The sequence below is a fragment of the Pelophylax lessonae genome (assembly GCF_965119305.1).
Source record: "Pelophylax lessonae genome assembly, chromosome: 1".
Lineage (NCBI taxonomy): Eukaryota > Metazoa > Chordata > Amphibia > Anura > Ranidae > Pelophylax > Pelophylax lessonae.
Genome location: NC_138768.1, coordinates 335,023,527 through 335,039,304, shown reverse-complemented (window position 1 = coordinate 335,039,304; position 15,778 = coordinate 335,023,527). Strand labels below are relative to the sequence as shown.

Below are 15,778 nucleotides of genomic sequence, written 5' to 3'. Positions count from 1 at the left end.
TGGCCTGGGTTGAAGCCATACAGGGAGGAAAGACGATAAAAGGCAGCCAGAAAGAAAGTCAGGCCTCTAATGGAGATATGGAGGAGAAGGTAAGCTGCCGGACACTATTGCATGTCCATGACACTGCATATAACCCATAGTAAGAAATGGAGATCCTGTGCCCCACCCCACTCTGTACAACTCAGAAAAGCCATTTTTCATCATAAGGATAAATTTTAACAAACTGAGCTTTGTTTGGGAATTACCGCTATCTAGGGAAAAAGCCTTCTTAGTTACACTGACTACAAATGGTTAGTAAATTTTAAGCACACAATGGGGTTTATTTAATAAAGTTGGAGAGTGCAAACTTAGGCTCACTTCTGCATAGAAACCAATCAGTTTCTGGTTTTATTGTCAAAGCTTAATTGAGCAAGCTGAGGTTAGAAGCCAATTGGTTTATATGCACAAGTGAACCTGCTTTTGCACTCTCCAGTTTTAGTAAATAAACCCCAATGATCTGTAACTGTATTACCCCAAAAGTCACCTGTAAAGCTTTATAACACCAGTTATAACTGGTTACTGTTTTATGGTGCAAGCTATAAAGTCTGAAGAACACACTAATAAAATGCCAAATCATTACAGTTTGTCCATACAATCACTGTACATTGCACACTTCTTACAATTAATTTCATCATCACTAAAATTCTAGATTTCTTTACCCTTTAAGATTATTACCTGAGTTATGAATTCCCGTGCTAAAGCCAAAGCCCTTTTGTAAGCTGCATCTCCTTCATCATTCTGTTCTACAACGTGACTGACCAAGCCGATGACTTTGGCGTCATTACCATCCAGGACACGTGCAGAAAATATAAGTTCCTTTGCCACGGCCACTCCAACAGCACGGGGTAGTCTCTGTGTTCCACCTGAACAAATTTAAAAATATGTATACATTGGTATACTTTTTTCACAAAAACATCTACAAGCTTTGATGAATAACATTGCGATACATATATTTTACAAAACAACATAGTCCATACATATATACAGTATACCAGTGTTGAGATTAGGTAACTGCACTCTTTGGCAGAGCCTTGATGCATCACAAAACAAAAGTCACATTGAGTAGAACAAACAGTGAGAAGAGAGAGACAGGGTGGAGCAAGAGGATGATGCCGTGAGGAGGACCGTAGCAGAGTCCAGAGACCCGTAGGCAGGCATCCGCCCACAACAGACAGCGTGCGGCACCCTCCCCCCTCAGACCCGGAAGGGAGTACACGTGGTGACACACCGCGCGCCAGAGAGCAGCCGTTCCAAAGGAGCCGAGCCTAGACCGGAGTGGAGCCTCCTTTTCCCCAGAGCGGAGTGGAGAGTCTTGGAACGACCAGGCTGTACGTTGGAGGTCGTGCAGAGACGGTGGGACCGGCCTTGGTGAGTCCCGAGACTATTACAACTTGAGCTGTATGTTTGGCCGCGCCACACGAGTACATTCACAAACGGAGGAGGTTCAGGAAAGGGGGGGGTTGGAAGATATAACATCCCATTAAGAAATATGAGGGATAAAGGATACGGACGCTGGTAAATGTCTGCTCTCCCCCCCCCATTTCCTATGCAGACTAGTGAACTGTACAATATAAAGAGACCAGGCCGGTCCACAGATATCTCCGCTTACTTTTTAAGGGGAGCACGTTGTGAAAGAGTGGAGGAACAGTATAGGATGGCTCCAACAAAGGCTGGAACAGCAGGGAACACAGGATCAAAGAAAGACAGTAAAAATAATAACAGCAGTAAGGAATTACAGGCTCAGAACATTGCGGACACAGCTGAGCAGATGGCGGTGGCGGGAAAGGAACAGTCAACGGCACAATCCCCCCCTCCCCAAAATTTATCAATACAGTCTCCTGAATGGAAAGAGTTAATATCTCTTATGCCTACGAAACAAGATCTAACTGCAATGGCTGCCTCGATAGTCAGCTCATTAACCAGCGAAATCAACTCTTTAAGGGGTCAGATACAGAAAATGGATGGAAGGATAGAGGGGGTGGAAAAAGACCAGGCCCAGATGGCAGAGAGAGTGGAGAGCATAGAGTCTTCGCAGAGATCATTTGCCAAACAGCTAATCATGATACAGCTGCAACAAGATGATGGAGAAAATAGGCATCGGCGGAATAACATACGCCTAAGAGGGCTACCTGAGACAGTGGAGGGACCCAACCTATCTGCCAAAATGACCGAGATTTTTAATAGCCTTCTGGACAGACCCCAGTTGGAGGCAATTGAGATGGACAGGGTCCACAGAGTAAGGGCTCCAAGGAGCATGGGCGAGGGATACCCACGAGATGTCCTGGCTAGGGTACATTTTTACGCCCTAAAAGAAAAAATAATGAGGAAGGCATGGGATAGGGGCCCCTTTGAGTTTGAAGGGGCAACGATCCGGCTCTTACCAGATCTATCAAGCAACACCCTAAGAATGCGAGCAGCAGTGAAACCCCTACTGGAGGAAATTCGGAAGGCAGGGGCCATCTATCACTGGGGTCACCCATTTCATCTAAAAGTCAAGAAAGGGGAACTGACCTTTACACTGCGCTGGCCTGATCAACTGCCAGGACTTTTTGCCTTCCTAGAGATTCAGCCGATCAGGGTCACTGACTGGCTGGGCCCCTCAGCTTTTAAGTAGAACCCAGGAATATCAATACAAGAATAAAGCTATTATTAATATAAGTCATATATGACTAATCTGGGATTGACTTGGGGTCACGGTCGGGGGAGGATGCGGGTCCAGGGGTAATTGGGGAGCCATGATTATTCTGGATTAATTGGTATTCAAGGGCAGTAATTTGCGGTGTTCTCTTTCCTTTATATTTGTGTTCTCTCTTTATCCCCCTCGGTGTCCTGCTGGTCTAGTGCTTTGGTTCCTCTCTTGGGTCTAAAACTCTCTGGGCATGGTCTTCGAAAGTAGGAGCCCTATGAGTTTGGAAACGAGCAGATGAGTGATTAGAAAAGGTAGAGTAATTCCAATAGGAGGCACAGAGCAGGTCAGAGGGGGCACATACGTGATATGGTGGAGGGGGAGGGGGTCGAGGGAGGAGGATCACCAATACTAGGTAGCTAGGGGGGCTCAGGAGTTAAATAATGTGTTTGGTAATTACAAAAGAAAAGGGATCCTGATACAGCGGGTGGATACAGGAATGTATAGGTAGGGGGGAATATATACGGGAACCCCAATCCTCCCTAGAGATAGCAACACAGGGGCGGATGCCTAGGGTACATGGACCTGCAGAGGTCGGTGTGTTTATTTCTTTCATTTTTCTTTTTCTTTTTGTTTTTTTCTTTATATCCTAAACTGGAGGAAATGAATGCACCTACAGGCTTATGTTAATTTGTCAACTCATTAGGAGATACAGATATTGTGGGTTGTGTTAGATTTGCTCCTGTTCACGGTATGAATCCTCGGATTTGCCCACCCAAATAGGTTGCGTCTAGTTACGCAGGGTCGAGAGTCGACCAATAGGATCACGCTCCACTGGCACTTCTTTGGGGGGGGGGGGTGGAAAAGGGGGGGGTTGTTCTGTCTTTTTTTTTTTTCTCTTTTTTTTTTTTTTTTTTTTTTTTTTTTTCTTTTTTCTTTTTTTTCTTTCTCTCTCTGTCCCTTTTTTTTACTCGGTCTCCCCCTGTCTCTATTAGGTCTGAGTAGGTCTAGGGGGCTTTCTGTACAGAGGGATCAGTTTATCGACTTTGGATAAATCCTAGGCCTAGTAAGCCCTAAAGCCATTGGCACTTGGAGGGGACAAAGGGAGGAAGACAGCTGAGTAAGAAAATTCAGAAGTAAAGTAGTAAATTGGTTAGAATCATTTGAGACAGGAAAAATGCAGGAAGTGAAAATTATGTCATTAAACGTTAGAGGGTTGTCTACACCTGAAAAAAGAATACGCTTCCTGGCAGACATGAGACGAAACCATGGGCAGATAGTTTTCTGCCAGGAGACGTATTTTAAAAAAGAATCTATCCCAAAATTACAAAATAAGGATTTCCCATGGTCTTATCACGCCCCCACCCCTATTCCTAAATCAAAAGGGGTTAGCATATTGGTGGCCAAAGAGGTTCCATGGACATTTTTAGAAACTTGTATTGATCCACAAGGAAGATACTTGATGGTAAAGGGTAAGATAGGTGAAAGGCTGATTACTATGATTAATGTGTACTTCCCTAACCAGAATCAGATTTCATTCTTAACACTGGTGGCACCAATAATGTTAAACTTTCAAGAAGGGCTGGTAATCATGGGGGGGGATTTTAATTACGCTGCAGAGCCACTCTTAGATACATCACAAGGTACATCACATCTCTCATATGCCCGACTTAAAAAACTTAGTAAGGAAATCACACTCCTCAACCTAGTCGATCCCTGGCGCATTATGCATCCAAGTGAAAAAGATTTTACCTACTATTCGTCAGTACATAATAGGTACTCTAGAATAGATCGCATCCTAATTTCAAGGGGCGATCTGTCTAGAGTAGTGGCCTCACAGATTGGCTCTTTCTCCATGTCGGATCACTCCCCCATCCACATTATAATTAACTTTGAGGCAGGTCCAGTAAAGCCACCATCATGGAGACTGAATGAATCACTGGTGCAAGGAATAGAGATAAGAGCAGAGTTAGAGGCAGAACTGACAAAATATTTCCAGGAAAATAAAACACCAGAAGTTACTCCGTCGAACATATGGGAGGCCCACAAATGCGTCATTAGGGGAGTGTTGATTAGAATGGGAGCAAAACGTAAACGAGAAAGGGAGGAGAAGATCTCAGAGCTGCTAGCGCAGATAGAAGAATTAAGCGCCACTCATAAAAGATCGATGGCGATGGAACATCTAGTGCCCCTGACTGCGGCCAGGGAAAAACTCAACGAGTTACTTTATGAAAAAGCCATGAGCGTACTGGTGTCACAAAAAAGACATTACTACGAATATTCGGATAAACCAGGAACTATGTTAGCCAGAGCCCTAAGGGGGCCCCAGAAACGGACGGTAATTGCACAACTTCAAACAGGCGGGGGACAAATGAAATATGGATCATCAGAGATTGCCGAAGAATTTAGCAAATTCTACCAGAAGTTATATGACATCGCCTCATCGGAATCAGTTGATAGGGGGGGTGCTGGCTTCGATGAGGCGATCAATTATATCAAAAAGACAGATATGCCATCGCTGGATGCAGAACAGGCATTGGCATTAGAAGGAAAGATAACAGAAGAGGAACTAAAAACAGCTATCTCTCAGTTAAAACCACACAAGGCCCCAGGTCCAGATGGACTATCACTGTTATACTATCAGCAATTTTTTTCAAATTTAAAGACCCCCCTTTTGGAACATCTAAATTACATCGGGGAGGGAGGGGTCATGCCGACAGATTCTCTGAGAGCTTACATCACATTGATCCAGAAAGAAGGGAAGGACCCCGCGGTGTGCGGGAGTTACCGCCCAATCTCATTATTAAATTTAGACACCAAGTTGTTTTCTAAAATATTGGCAAATCGACTCCTGCCATATATACCACAATTAATACATCTCGACCAGGTCGGCTTTGTCCCTACAAGAGAAGCAAGGGATAACTCTATTCGAACAATAGATTTGATATATAATGTGCGTTTGCGGAGAATCCCGATGATGCTGCTATCAGTTGATGCGGAAAAGGCGTTTGACAGGGTGGCATGGAATTTTATCCGGGCCACCCTGTCACACTTAGGCCTAGGGGAATGGATGATGACGTGTATCCTATCATTGTACTCCGGTCCTACGGCGGCAGTAAGGGCAAATGGTTGGTGCTCAAGTTTTTTCAAGATAAAAAATGGCACTAGACAAGGCTGCCCCCTATCGCCGTTGATTTTTGTCTTGGCGTTAGAACCTTTACTGTGCAAAATCCGTCAAAGTGCAGAAATAGAGGGCGTACAAGTGGGTAGAGGTCAACATAAAGTGGCAGCCTACGCAGATGACCTGCTTTTTTATGTTACAAACCCTGACAGAACAATACCATCAATCCTAAAGGCTATCAGAGAGTATGGGGAAGTATCGTACTTCAAAATAAATGTGTCGAAGTCAGAGGCATTGAATGTGTCTATATTAGGGACTAGATGGAACCATATGAGATCTTCCTTTCCCTTTCAGTGGAATAAGAAATCGGTGGTGTATCTGGGGATTCACATTACAGCAGATCCGAAGGACTTGTTTGAGGCAAATTTCATTCCACTCTTAAAATCTATTAAAGCAGATCTACAAAGATGGCAGACACTATTTTTGTCATGGTTTGGGAGATGCAGCGCAGTGAAAATGAACGTATTACCTAGGTTACTGTATGCTATCCAGGCTGTTCCGATAGCAATCCCGATGACATATTTTGTACAGGCAAGGGCAGTGTTCAGAAATTTTGTGTGGGCCAGAAAATCCCCGCGAATAGGGATGCAGATCTTAACCCTCCCGAAGGTGAGAGGAGGAGTAGGGTTACCGGATCTGTTGCGGTATTATAGAGCAGCGCACCTGACGCGAGTGATGGAATGGCACGGCAGTGGGACCTTTAAACAGTGGGTGCAATTGGAAAGGGAGGCCATGAATACAACAGTGGCCTTAGCCCCATGGACTCCGATATTAAAAAATGATAAAATACATTTACATCCGACGATAGGGGCGACGGTAAGCGAAGCAATTAAAGCACAAAAAAATAGCTCGGTAGCACCAACAATATCACCAATGACCCCCTTAGGGGATAACATAAACTTTCCCCCTGGTAGAACGAATGCTAAAATTATAGGTTTAATTAATGGGGGTAGAGGACGATTGTGTGACATATGGACCCACAGGGAACCACCTACGATGACAGAAATGCTAGCATGGCCCGAAGTAAATTTAGATGCATTCAGTGCCTACCAGGTTAGACATTATTTAAAACAAATGCAGAAGACAGGCTATATCCCACGCCCCCTAACGCCATTTGAGACTTTATGTAGAGCAGAGGAGAGAATACCACATGCACTATCACATATATATGCACTTCTGGGGACATCGCGTGATTCGGAACCACTTAAATTCCTGCAAAAATGGGAAGGAGAATTAGGTATCTCCTTTAATCAGCGACAAATAAATAAAATCTTGAGACTGACTCATAAGGTATCCATAGCTAGTAGATATCAAGAAATCAGTTATAAGGTGTTAGCTAGATGGTACCGTGTTCCAGCAACACTACACAGAATGGATAGGAAACATCAGGATAGGTGCTGGAGATGCGGAGAGGAGGGTGGAACAATGGTGCATATTTTTTGGACGTGCCCAGCAATAAGGAGTTTCTGGGATGAGGTGGCTCGTATAACAGAGAACCTAACCTCGACCAAGGTACGGGATGACCCCGTGCTGTGTTTATTACATGGCACGGGGAGCTCAGTAAAGAATTATAGGAACTCTTTGTTGCCGCACTTATTGAATGCGGCTAAAGCCTGCATACCAGCATTGTGGAGACAAACACAGCCGCCTACTGTGCGGCTATGGGTTGCCAAAATTGGGGAAATTCATAGGATGGAAATGTTAACAGCCGCACGTACATGCAGGGAAGAACGTTGTAGGTTTAGATGGCAGGCATGGTCACAATATACGTGCTCAGAGGAATATTTACGACTGATAAGCTAAATACGGAAATAGGAAGTCCAGGAGACCGGGGACAGAGGAAGGTGGACTGGAGAGAGGGAAGGGGACTAGAGAGTAGAGGAAGGGGCTTTTCCCCGTCTCCTCTATTCCCCCCCCCTTTTTTTTTTTTTTTTTTTTTTTTTTTTTTCATGTCCTTTTCCCCCTGATCCCGCCCCCCTTACGGAGTGTCAGTGGAGGGATCCTTAGAAGCCTGACGTGCGCGTCAGGAGGGACAGTATAGATGGAATACATGAGGATGATATAGAATGATGATTGTAGAGTGGTAAATTGGCTGAGCTTCCCACCCTCTAGGGCGAGGGGGAGGCGGGGGGTTTTTCTTTTTTTTTCTTCTTCTCTTTCATCTGCCCCCCCCTCCCCGTTCTTCTCTCTTTTTTTTTTTTTTTTCCTTGGGGTGTGTATTGTGTTTTTTTTGGCATGAAGTGGGGGGGGGATGTTAAGTAATTTATATGTGTGTTTTTGAATTTGGATGGGGAGGGTAGGGGGGAGTATCATGATGTGGCACATAATAATTATGTCACTTAAGATGGTGCAGGGGGGGGATTACCCCCCCTTTTTTTTTTTTCCTTTTCTCCTTTTTTTTTTTTCTCTCACAGAGCACAATAATTTAATAACTCCAGTATATATATATATGCAGGAGGAATACAATGGAAGGAATTGTAACACGATTGGGGTTTTTTTTTTTTTTTTTTTTCTCACGATGCAAGGTAATTTCCTCAAGATGCGAGGATCATAGAAGTAGTAAATTTTTCATTAATTCACCTTTTTTTTTGGGGTTTTTTTTTTTTTTTTTTTTTCTTTCTTTTTCTTCTTTTCACGATGCAAGGTAACTTCCTCAAGATGTGAGGATCATAGAAGTAGTAATTTTTTTCATTAACTCACTTTTTTTTTTTTGGGGGTTTTTTTTTTTTTTTTTTTTTTTTTTTTTTTTTAGGGGGGGGTGAGGGTGGGAGGGGGAGGCCAGGAGAGTACTGCTATATGCTTTTGAGAGTATTGTTTGTAGGTTTTGATGTATGTTTGGTGGATTTTATGTAATTAATATGTAATGTATTGAAAAAAACAATAAATGTAAAAATTAAAAAAAAAAAAAAAAAAAAAAAAAAGAACAAACAGTGAGCAATTATCAGGACTTTACAAATGGCGAAACTGATGTCCAGAGTGTTTTTTTATTTGATGTTTCGGTGAAGCATAAACACTCTTACTGTCAGTTTTCCCAATTGTAAAGCCATGACAAGTGCTCACCACTTGCTCTAATATAAACTGTATATATATAGTAGTACAGTAGGTAAGGCAGAACTGGTTCTTTTTACTCTAAACCATAATACACACGATCAGAAAATCGGACGGAAAATACAGCTTTCGAAGCGATCGTACGATAATCTGATCGTTAGTACACAGCTTTCGAGAGCTGATCACAGTTTATGCAAAACTATCCAAAGGGACAAAACACATTTTTTTCTTGTATGATACCAGGACATACGATTTTCCTTTAAACAGTACAGTATTTGTCCGAAAAAACAAATTGAAAGACCAAGACCATTCATGCTTAGAAATGACAGAATACATTACAATACAACAAATTACATCACTTCCGAAGTTGTATTCTGTCGTACAAGAGTTTTCATAACCTCCTAATTTTTTTGATTTGAGACTAGTATGCAAAAAACTCATAAAAATTGAGTATTATTCATCCCATGTTCTCATCGTGTGTACGAGGCTTAAGGAAATCTTAGAGATGTCACAGAATTTTATTGGCATTCCATCATTAGGTGGCTTTGTGCATTATAGGTCACTGCCACTGAGCTCTTTACAATGTGACTGCAGCATTAATTACAGTTACAATACCCAGTTGAAAGAAGCCACACAAACTGATTAAGCACTAAGGGCTCGTTTACACTGCAATCCCCAAGCTTAGTTTGCAGTTCCACATGTTTACATGCATTTTTAATGCATTTGTAGTACTTTTTTTAGGCATTTTTTTTTTTACAGAACTGCATTTAACCCTTTAACTGACAGGTCAGTACATTGTGTGGACCAGACAGCGGGGGATTTTACACACATTTCCAGTGGCCGCAGCCATCAGAATTGTGTGTAAATCTGACAGGCAGACTCCTGCCTGTCAGATGGAAGCATTAAGATGGCTGCGCTCCCACACACCCCTGATAATGGCACAAGGACCCTGGATGTTTCATTAAAGAGAACATGTCACCAAAAAAAAGCATCACATAGGGGACTTTTTCTCACCTATGTGATATAAAAAAAAAAAAAGGTTGGGTAAAAAAAAAATGTTTTTAAATAGTAAAAAGGTTACACCAAAGCACATAAAATACCCTTCCCCCATGTAGGAACATAAATTAACATAAATGCACGCGTTGGGGGAACCTATGCATGAAAACGCCAATTGCGAAACACGTTACATATCGCCCCACACGCCAGAGTGAGAGCAATATTTCTAGCAAAAGACTTCCTCCATAACACTAAACGAATGACCTATATGGGTTCTTTTGTTGTCACGTATGAAAAATATAGAGTATTGATGTTTGCTGCCATTTCATGGGCTCACTCAAATTTAAGGTTTGACATGGGTATCTACAGTATTTACTCAGTGCAACCTCGTACCAAAATTATGTAATTTATTGGGTTTGTGTGCCCTAAAATTAACTTTAGTGTATTTTATACTGAAATTCTGCTTGCCCTAGACCTTTGCGGTAATATCGTGTGACATAAAAAATTGCAACTACCATTTTTTTTATTTTCTAGTGTGTCTGCTTTCAGAAAATAGATGTTTTGGGGGTTTTATGTAATCTTCAGGCCTAAAATAATTGTTTAAGCATTTGTGAAAAAAATGGCTCTGGCAGAAAAAGGGTTGAATGCGTTTGCAGTGCATTTTAGCATGTTTAGGTTTAAATGCTGGATTTTTTAATGGCCCGTGAAGCACACCACAATGTTGTAAACTTTGCTCAATAAAATACATACATTTTTTAAACATATGCATTAGTCCCTCTGTTGTAAACAAGTTTTTAAAGTTTCATCAATTTTTGTTCCACAATAAGACACTGACCTATGTACATGTGCAGTAAAATGTAAAATAGCTTTGGTGTTTGAAATGTAAAAATATAAAGGTTTATATTAGGATACGGTAAGTTTTCTTGTTTCCCCTGCCCCCCCAAAAAATGATGCTACTTCCTTTTCACTTCTATGGAAATAGTGACCATGCCGGTGTACTTGTTGAAACAGGTGTTATTTAACAAAAAATTCAAAAGGCTATGACATGATTCATAATTTTCAAACATTCCTGGACTCAAACTGTAAGCTTTTTTTAGAACTGTAACATGATCATGAATGTTACAGTAAAATTAAACTCAATATTAAATCACTGCTATTTTGAGAGTTTCTGTTTTAAAATACTATAGTATATACTGTACAATTTCTACACTAGCCACTTTGAAACTTAATGTTAACAAAAATGACCTTTCCTTTTCTATCTGCAGCTGCTGTAATTTTCTGCAAAATTCAATGCAATATGGCAATCTGGAGGTGTTCTGTATACCAATTCCTCCCCAGAAATGTAATTTCCTGCTTGTGTGATTAGCTCACTAATTTTTCCAGAAGTTTGCAAGATACTAAAAAAAATTTAGCAATGCATACAATAGGAATTCCAGTTTTGGTGAGATACTCCCTGTAACAGATCCCCAATACTTGGACCAAGTATTTCTGTCTTAGATCTCAAGACTCTCACGTGATGAAGTGACCTGGCCCCTAAATTCCCCCCAAACATCAGCCTAAGCTTGATGAAGGGTAAAACAAAAGACACTTTATTCACCAACTCACTTCCAATATATACAGTCTCATGAGTTTGATTTCATTATCATGCAAATGTAATTGTATACAGAACATGGTTAACATACCTTGGCCTTCTGGAAAGAGACAATAGGTGAATGAGACTGCAACATTATCATAATTAATTCAACAAACAACAAGCCCAAATATAGCCGAATACACATTCCTAGAACCTAGAAGTGTGAACACACTTCACCTCTAAACAGATGAAAGCAGAAGACATAGGCTCTCAGACTGCCCATCTCCATTTTCAAACACACCTTATTATAACGGTCAATACACATCCCCACAGTAGACATCATTAGCATCTCTTTAGTCTCTCAATGTGTGAAGAAGTCCTCTGCTGCAACAGGCAGCTTTAGACCTGTAACATTGATCCCAGTCTGAGTCTGTATCTTGGGGTGACATGGATTTGAGTCCAAAGCAACACTACTCCCATGGTCCTCCAGCATATACCCCCACAAAGAGGTGCACTCCCCTACCAGCAAGGGCTCGTAGTCCGTGGGCAGGAGGCTGGCCTCCACACTCCTCTAGTAGCCCGTGGTGAACGTCCCAGCAAATGGGCGTTCGTCACACTCCCCAAGGGTTAAGTTTTTCTAAAGGGATTCAGACCCTGCAGCTTTTCTCATCCGAATGTTGAGAGTGCACCGGCTAATTATGATAATTCAGACCCTCTTATTCAGAATTGGTATCCAAAGGATATGGACAAACAAACATCTGTATCTTCAGAGCAACAAAAGGTAGGAATCTGATGAAAAGGTTGTTAAAAACCCTGAAATGTGTAGATCACTCAAAAGTGGAGTTACCCTTTAATGTTAATGAATAGATAACATTTTCTGTCAGTAAAAAAAGTCTGTGCAGAATTCAGATTCAGGTAAATTCAGATCAGATGTAGGTTTGGGATTTATAAAAATATCAATCAGTAACTGTCTGGCAGTAACAGAGGAAGAAAGAAACTGTAAAAAAATTATTGGTTATACCCGTCACAACTGGTGCATTCTGCATCGATTTCATATGCTTGTGCAAGTGTGTGAAAATATGTCCTAGACTCTGAGAGACTGCTACACAATAAAGACATGTTTGCTTTAATTTCCTCCCTAATACAAAACCCATGTCAACTACATCTATAAAGCAATGAAGATTATATGTGGTTCTAAACTCCAAAGTTTTCTTTTTTCTAATGTATTCTCTGCATTATACTAGTTTCCCTTCAACCCCCTCCATAACACTTACCCGAGTCCTACATTGATCTAGCGCAGTACCCATTTATTTGCATTTCTTTTTTTTCACCCTCTCCCCGCTTTTGTAGGCATTTTCACAGGCAAATCATGTGAAGATGGAGCTGGGAATGAGGACGCGCTGTGTCTGTCTATGGACGTACACTGCCCGGCTCGGGAGCAAGCCTGCACATGTGACCCTATAGTAAGCAGGCTGTAAGGGACCCCAGAAAATGGAGGTAAGGGACAGGTAAGTATAAAGCTGTTTTTCTAATTTAAAAAAAAGTTAATGCTTTTTATTCAGTGAGAAAAGGGGTCAAATATAATAAGACAAGGCAAACAGCAATGATGGTGTGTAAAAGTGTAGTAACCAATAACCAATTTCTAATTTTATCTAACTCATAAAACAGGAATTCTTATCAGTTACAGTCAATTTCTCTACTTTAAACACCATGCTCTGTCAGTTACATAAAAGTAGTCTTCGGAATAATCACAGAATATTATATATAGTTTTTTTTCTTACTTTCTCATTTTTTTCAAAATAAAATCTTTAAGTACCTAAAACCAATTAGATGAAAAAATAAATGGATTTTTGTAAAATCTTACCGTAAAATCCTTTTCTCTTAGCTCATCGACAGACGTAGTCCTCGGTGATACACCACCTTCGGGTTATGTTACCTCCGCAGGAGCAGGACTAGACAGGAAATTAAAAAGCTCTGGCCACACCCTAGGGGCAGTCCCAGAGGGTATATCCTCTCTCTCTCTGCCTCAGCAAATCAGTTATGTGAAAAAGCAGTGCTTAGAGAATTTAACCCAACCCAACTCCAAAACAGAGGGGCGGGGACTACGTCTGTCGATGAGCTAAGAGAAAAGGATTTTACGGTAAGATTTTACAAAAATCCATTTTTCTCTAGCGCTCATCGACAGACGTAGTCCTCGGTGATACACCACCTTCGGGACGTCCCAGAGCAGTATCACAACTGAGGGGTGGGAAAATGGAAATCAAATCCCAATCTAGAAGGCCCAACCGGTGCCAACTAGAAGTTTACAATGCTCATCCTTTATGATGAGACTCAACAAAAAAGGAGAAAACAAAAATTTTTTTTTTTTTTTTTTCAACAGAAAAAAACCCTCGAGGTAGACCACCGGTCTCCTCAAATTGCGGCCTGCAAAACCTTGCGGCCAAATGAGGCATCCGCCGATGCCGTCACATCAATTTTATAGAATTTTGTAAAGGTATGTACCGACGACCAGGTGGCCGCCTTACATACCTGGACCACTGACGCCTGATGGCGAAAGGCCCAGGAAGTACTGAGCGCTCGAGTGGAGTGCGCCCTAACAGGGAACGGAGGACTCTGACCCTTAATAGAATAAGCCTGTACCACCGTTTGTCTAATCCATTTGGCAATGGTCGCGGCAGATGCAGGCAAACCCTTTCTGGGGCCATCCGTGATCACAAAAAGTGAATCCGTCTTACGGAATGATTCCGTAGATTTCAGGTATACCCTGATTGCCCGAACCACATCTAAGGAATGCAACGCATGTTCCCGATGATGCTTGGGCTGAGGACACAAGGAAGGTAGTACAATATCTTCATTCAGATGAAAATCTGAAACCACCTTGGGAAGAAAAGATGGCTTAGGATGAAGTACTACCTTATCCCTATGAATCACTAGGTATGGTGACTGGCATGATAATGCAGCCAGTTCTGACACCCTGCGAGCAGAAGTAATAGCCACCAAGAAGGCCACCTTCTGGGATAGAGTAAGCAAGGGAATCTCCCTGATGTTTTCAAAAGGAGGTTTCTGTAGAACCGACAAAACCAAATTAAGATCCCAGGGCGGTAAGGGCGCGCGGACTGGAGGAGCCAGGTGCCGCACCCCCTGTATGAAATTCCGCACCAAGGATTTGGTAGCTAAAGGCTTCTGAAAGAAGATTGCTAATGCTGAAACTTGACCCTTGATGGTGCTCAAGGCTAGCTTCTGCTCAACCCCTTGTTGCAAAAAAGCCAATATTCGAGTCACCGAATAGGTACGTGGAGGAAATCCTAAAGATTCGCACCACGCAATATAAGTCTTCCATGTGTGATAATAGACTTTGCTGGAAGTCGCTTTCCTTGCTTTAATAAGGGTAGGAATGACTGAAGTAGACAAACCTCTGTCCTTCAGTACTTGGGTCTCAATGGCCAGGCCATTAAAACCAGCGACTGTAAAGCACGAAGGTAAATTGGTCCTTGAGACCACAGACACTCCCTGAGACGAAGTTCCCACGGAACGTCTGCGACTAACATGTCCAAGTCGGCCAGGCCGGCTTGAGGAGGCCAGCCTAGAATTTCTAGGACCACTGGCGCTGATTGGATCTGAACCAGGTGTCCCTAGAGCTATCTGGCCCCGACCATCCGAGAAAGTCTGGTCGTTTTCTGTTCCCACACATTTATCAAATACCTGATAGTTATCAGGAAAGGTGATCTTTTCTGGTTGAACCTCAGGGACCGAAGTCACCCGACTAGAGGCTACTTGGCCTATCTGGTCAACCAGATCCGATTCCTGTAAGGTATCGGGACTAATCTTAGGAAAAGGTAAAGGAAAAGATCTTTTCAGGGAACGGTAACTACCGCTTCCTGTGGTACTTAAATGTTGGAAGGGAAGAATCGCACCGGTAGTAGTGGTTGATGCTCGATCTAATGTCCTGAATACCGGTGAAAACGTCCCCCCACCCTGAAACCGGGTGGGGGCGCACCTTCAGGCTGTGTACTTCTTTGCTTCGGGTTTGGCTGGGTTGGTCCCCTTCTTGAACCCTCCTGGAGGAGTCTTGCCTTTCCCGCTAGTACCAGCCGGGCGCCCTTTATGGGCGGTAAAGAAAGGTCCTCGCTTGTTGCGAGGTCCCTTAGCTTTTGCAGCCTGTGGCAAAAAAGTGCTCTTGCCCCCAGTGGCATCCTTAATGATTTCATCTAGGTTGGCTCCAAATAGACGATTCCCCTGAAAGGGGAGATTGGTCAAGGTCTTTTTGGAACCTAGGTCAGCTGACCAGCATTTTAACCACAGCACACGTCTGAGG

General features: G+C 42.4%; 1 protein-coding gene across 1 annotated transcript in view; it reads right to left on the bottom strand.

Moving 5' to 3' along the window:
* The window catches only part of AUH (AU RNA binding methylglutaconyl-CoA hydratase), a 445,506-nt gene that overhangs the window by 56,617 nt on the left and 373,111 nt on the right, over nucleotides 1–15,778 (bottom strand). The window contains exon 7 of the mRNA XM_082264199.1: nucleotides 715–902. Within this exon, the coding sequence (XP_082120325.1) occupies nucleotides 715–902 (188 nt within the window). The remainder of the gene's footprint in view (nucleotides 1–714; nucleotides 903–15,778) is intronic.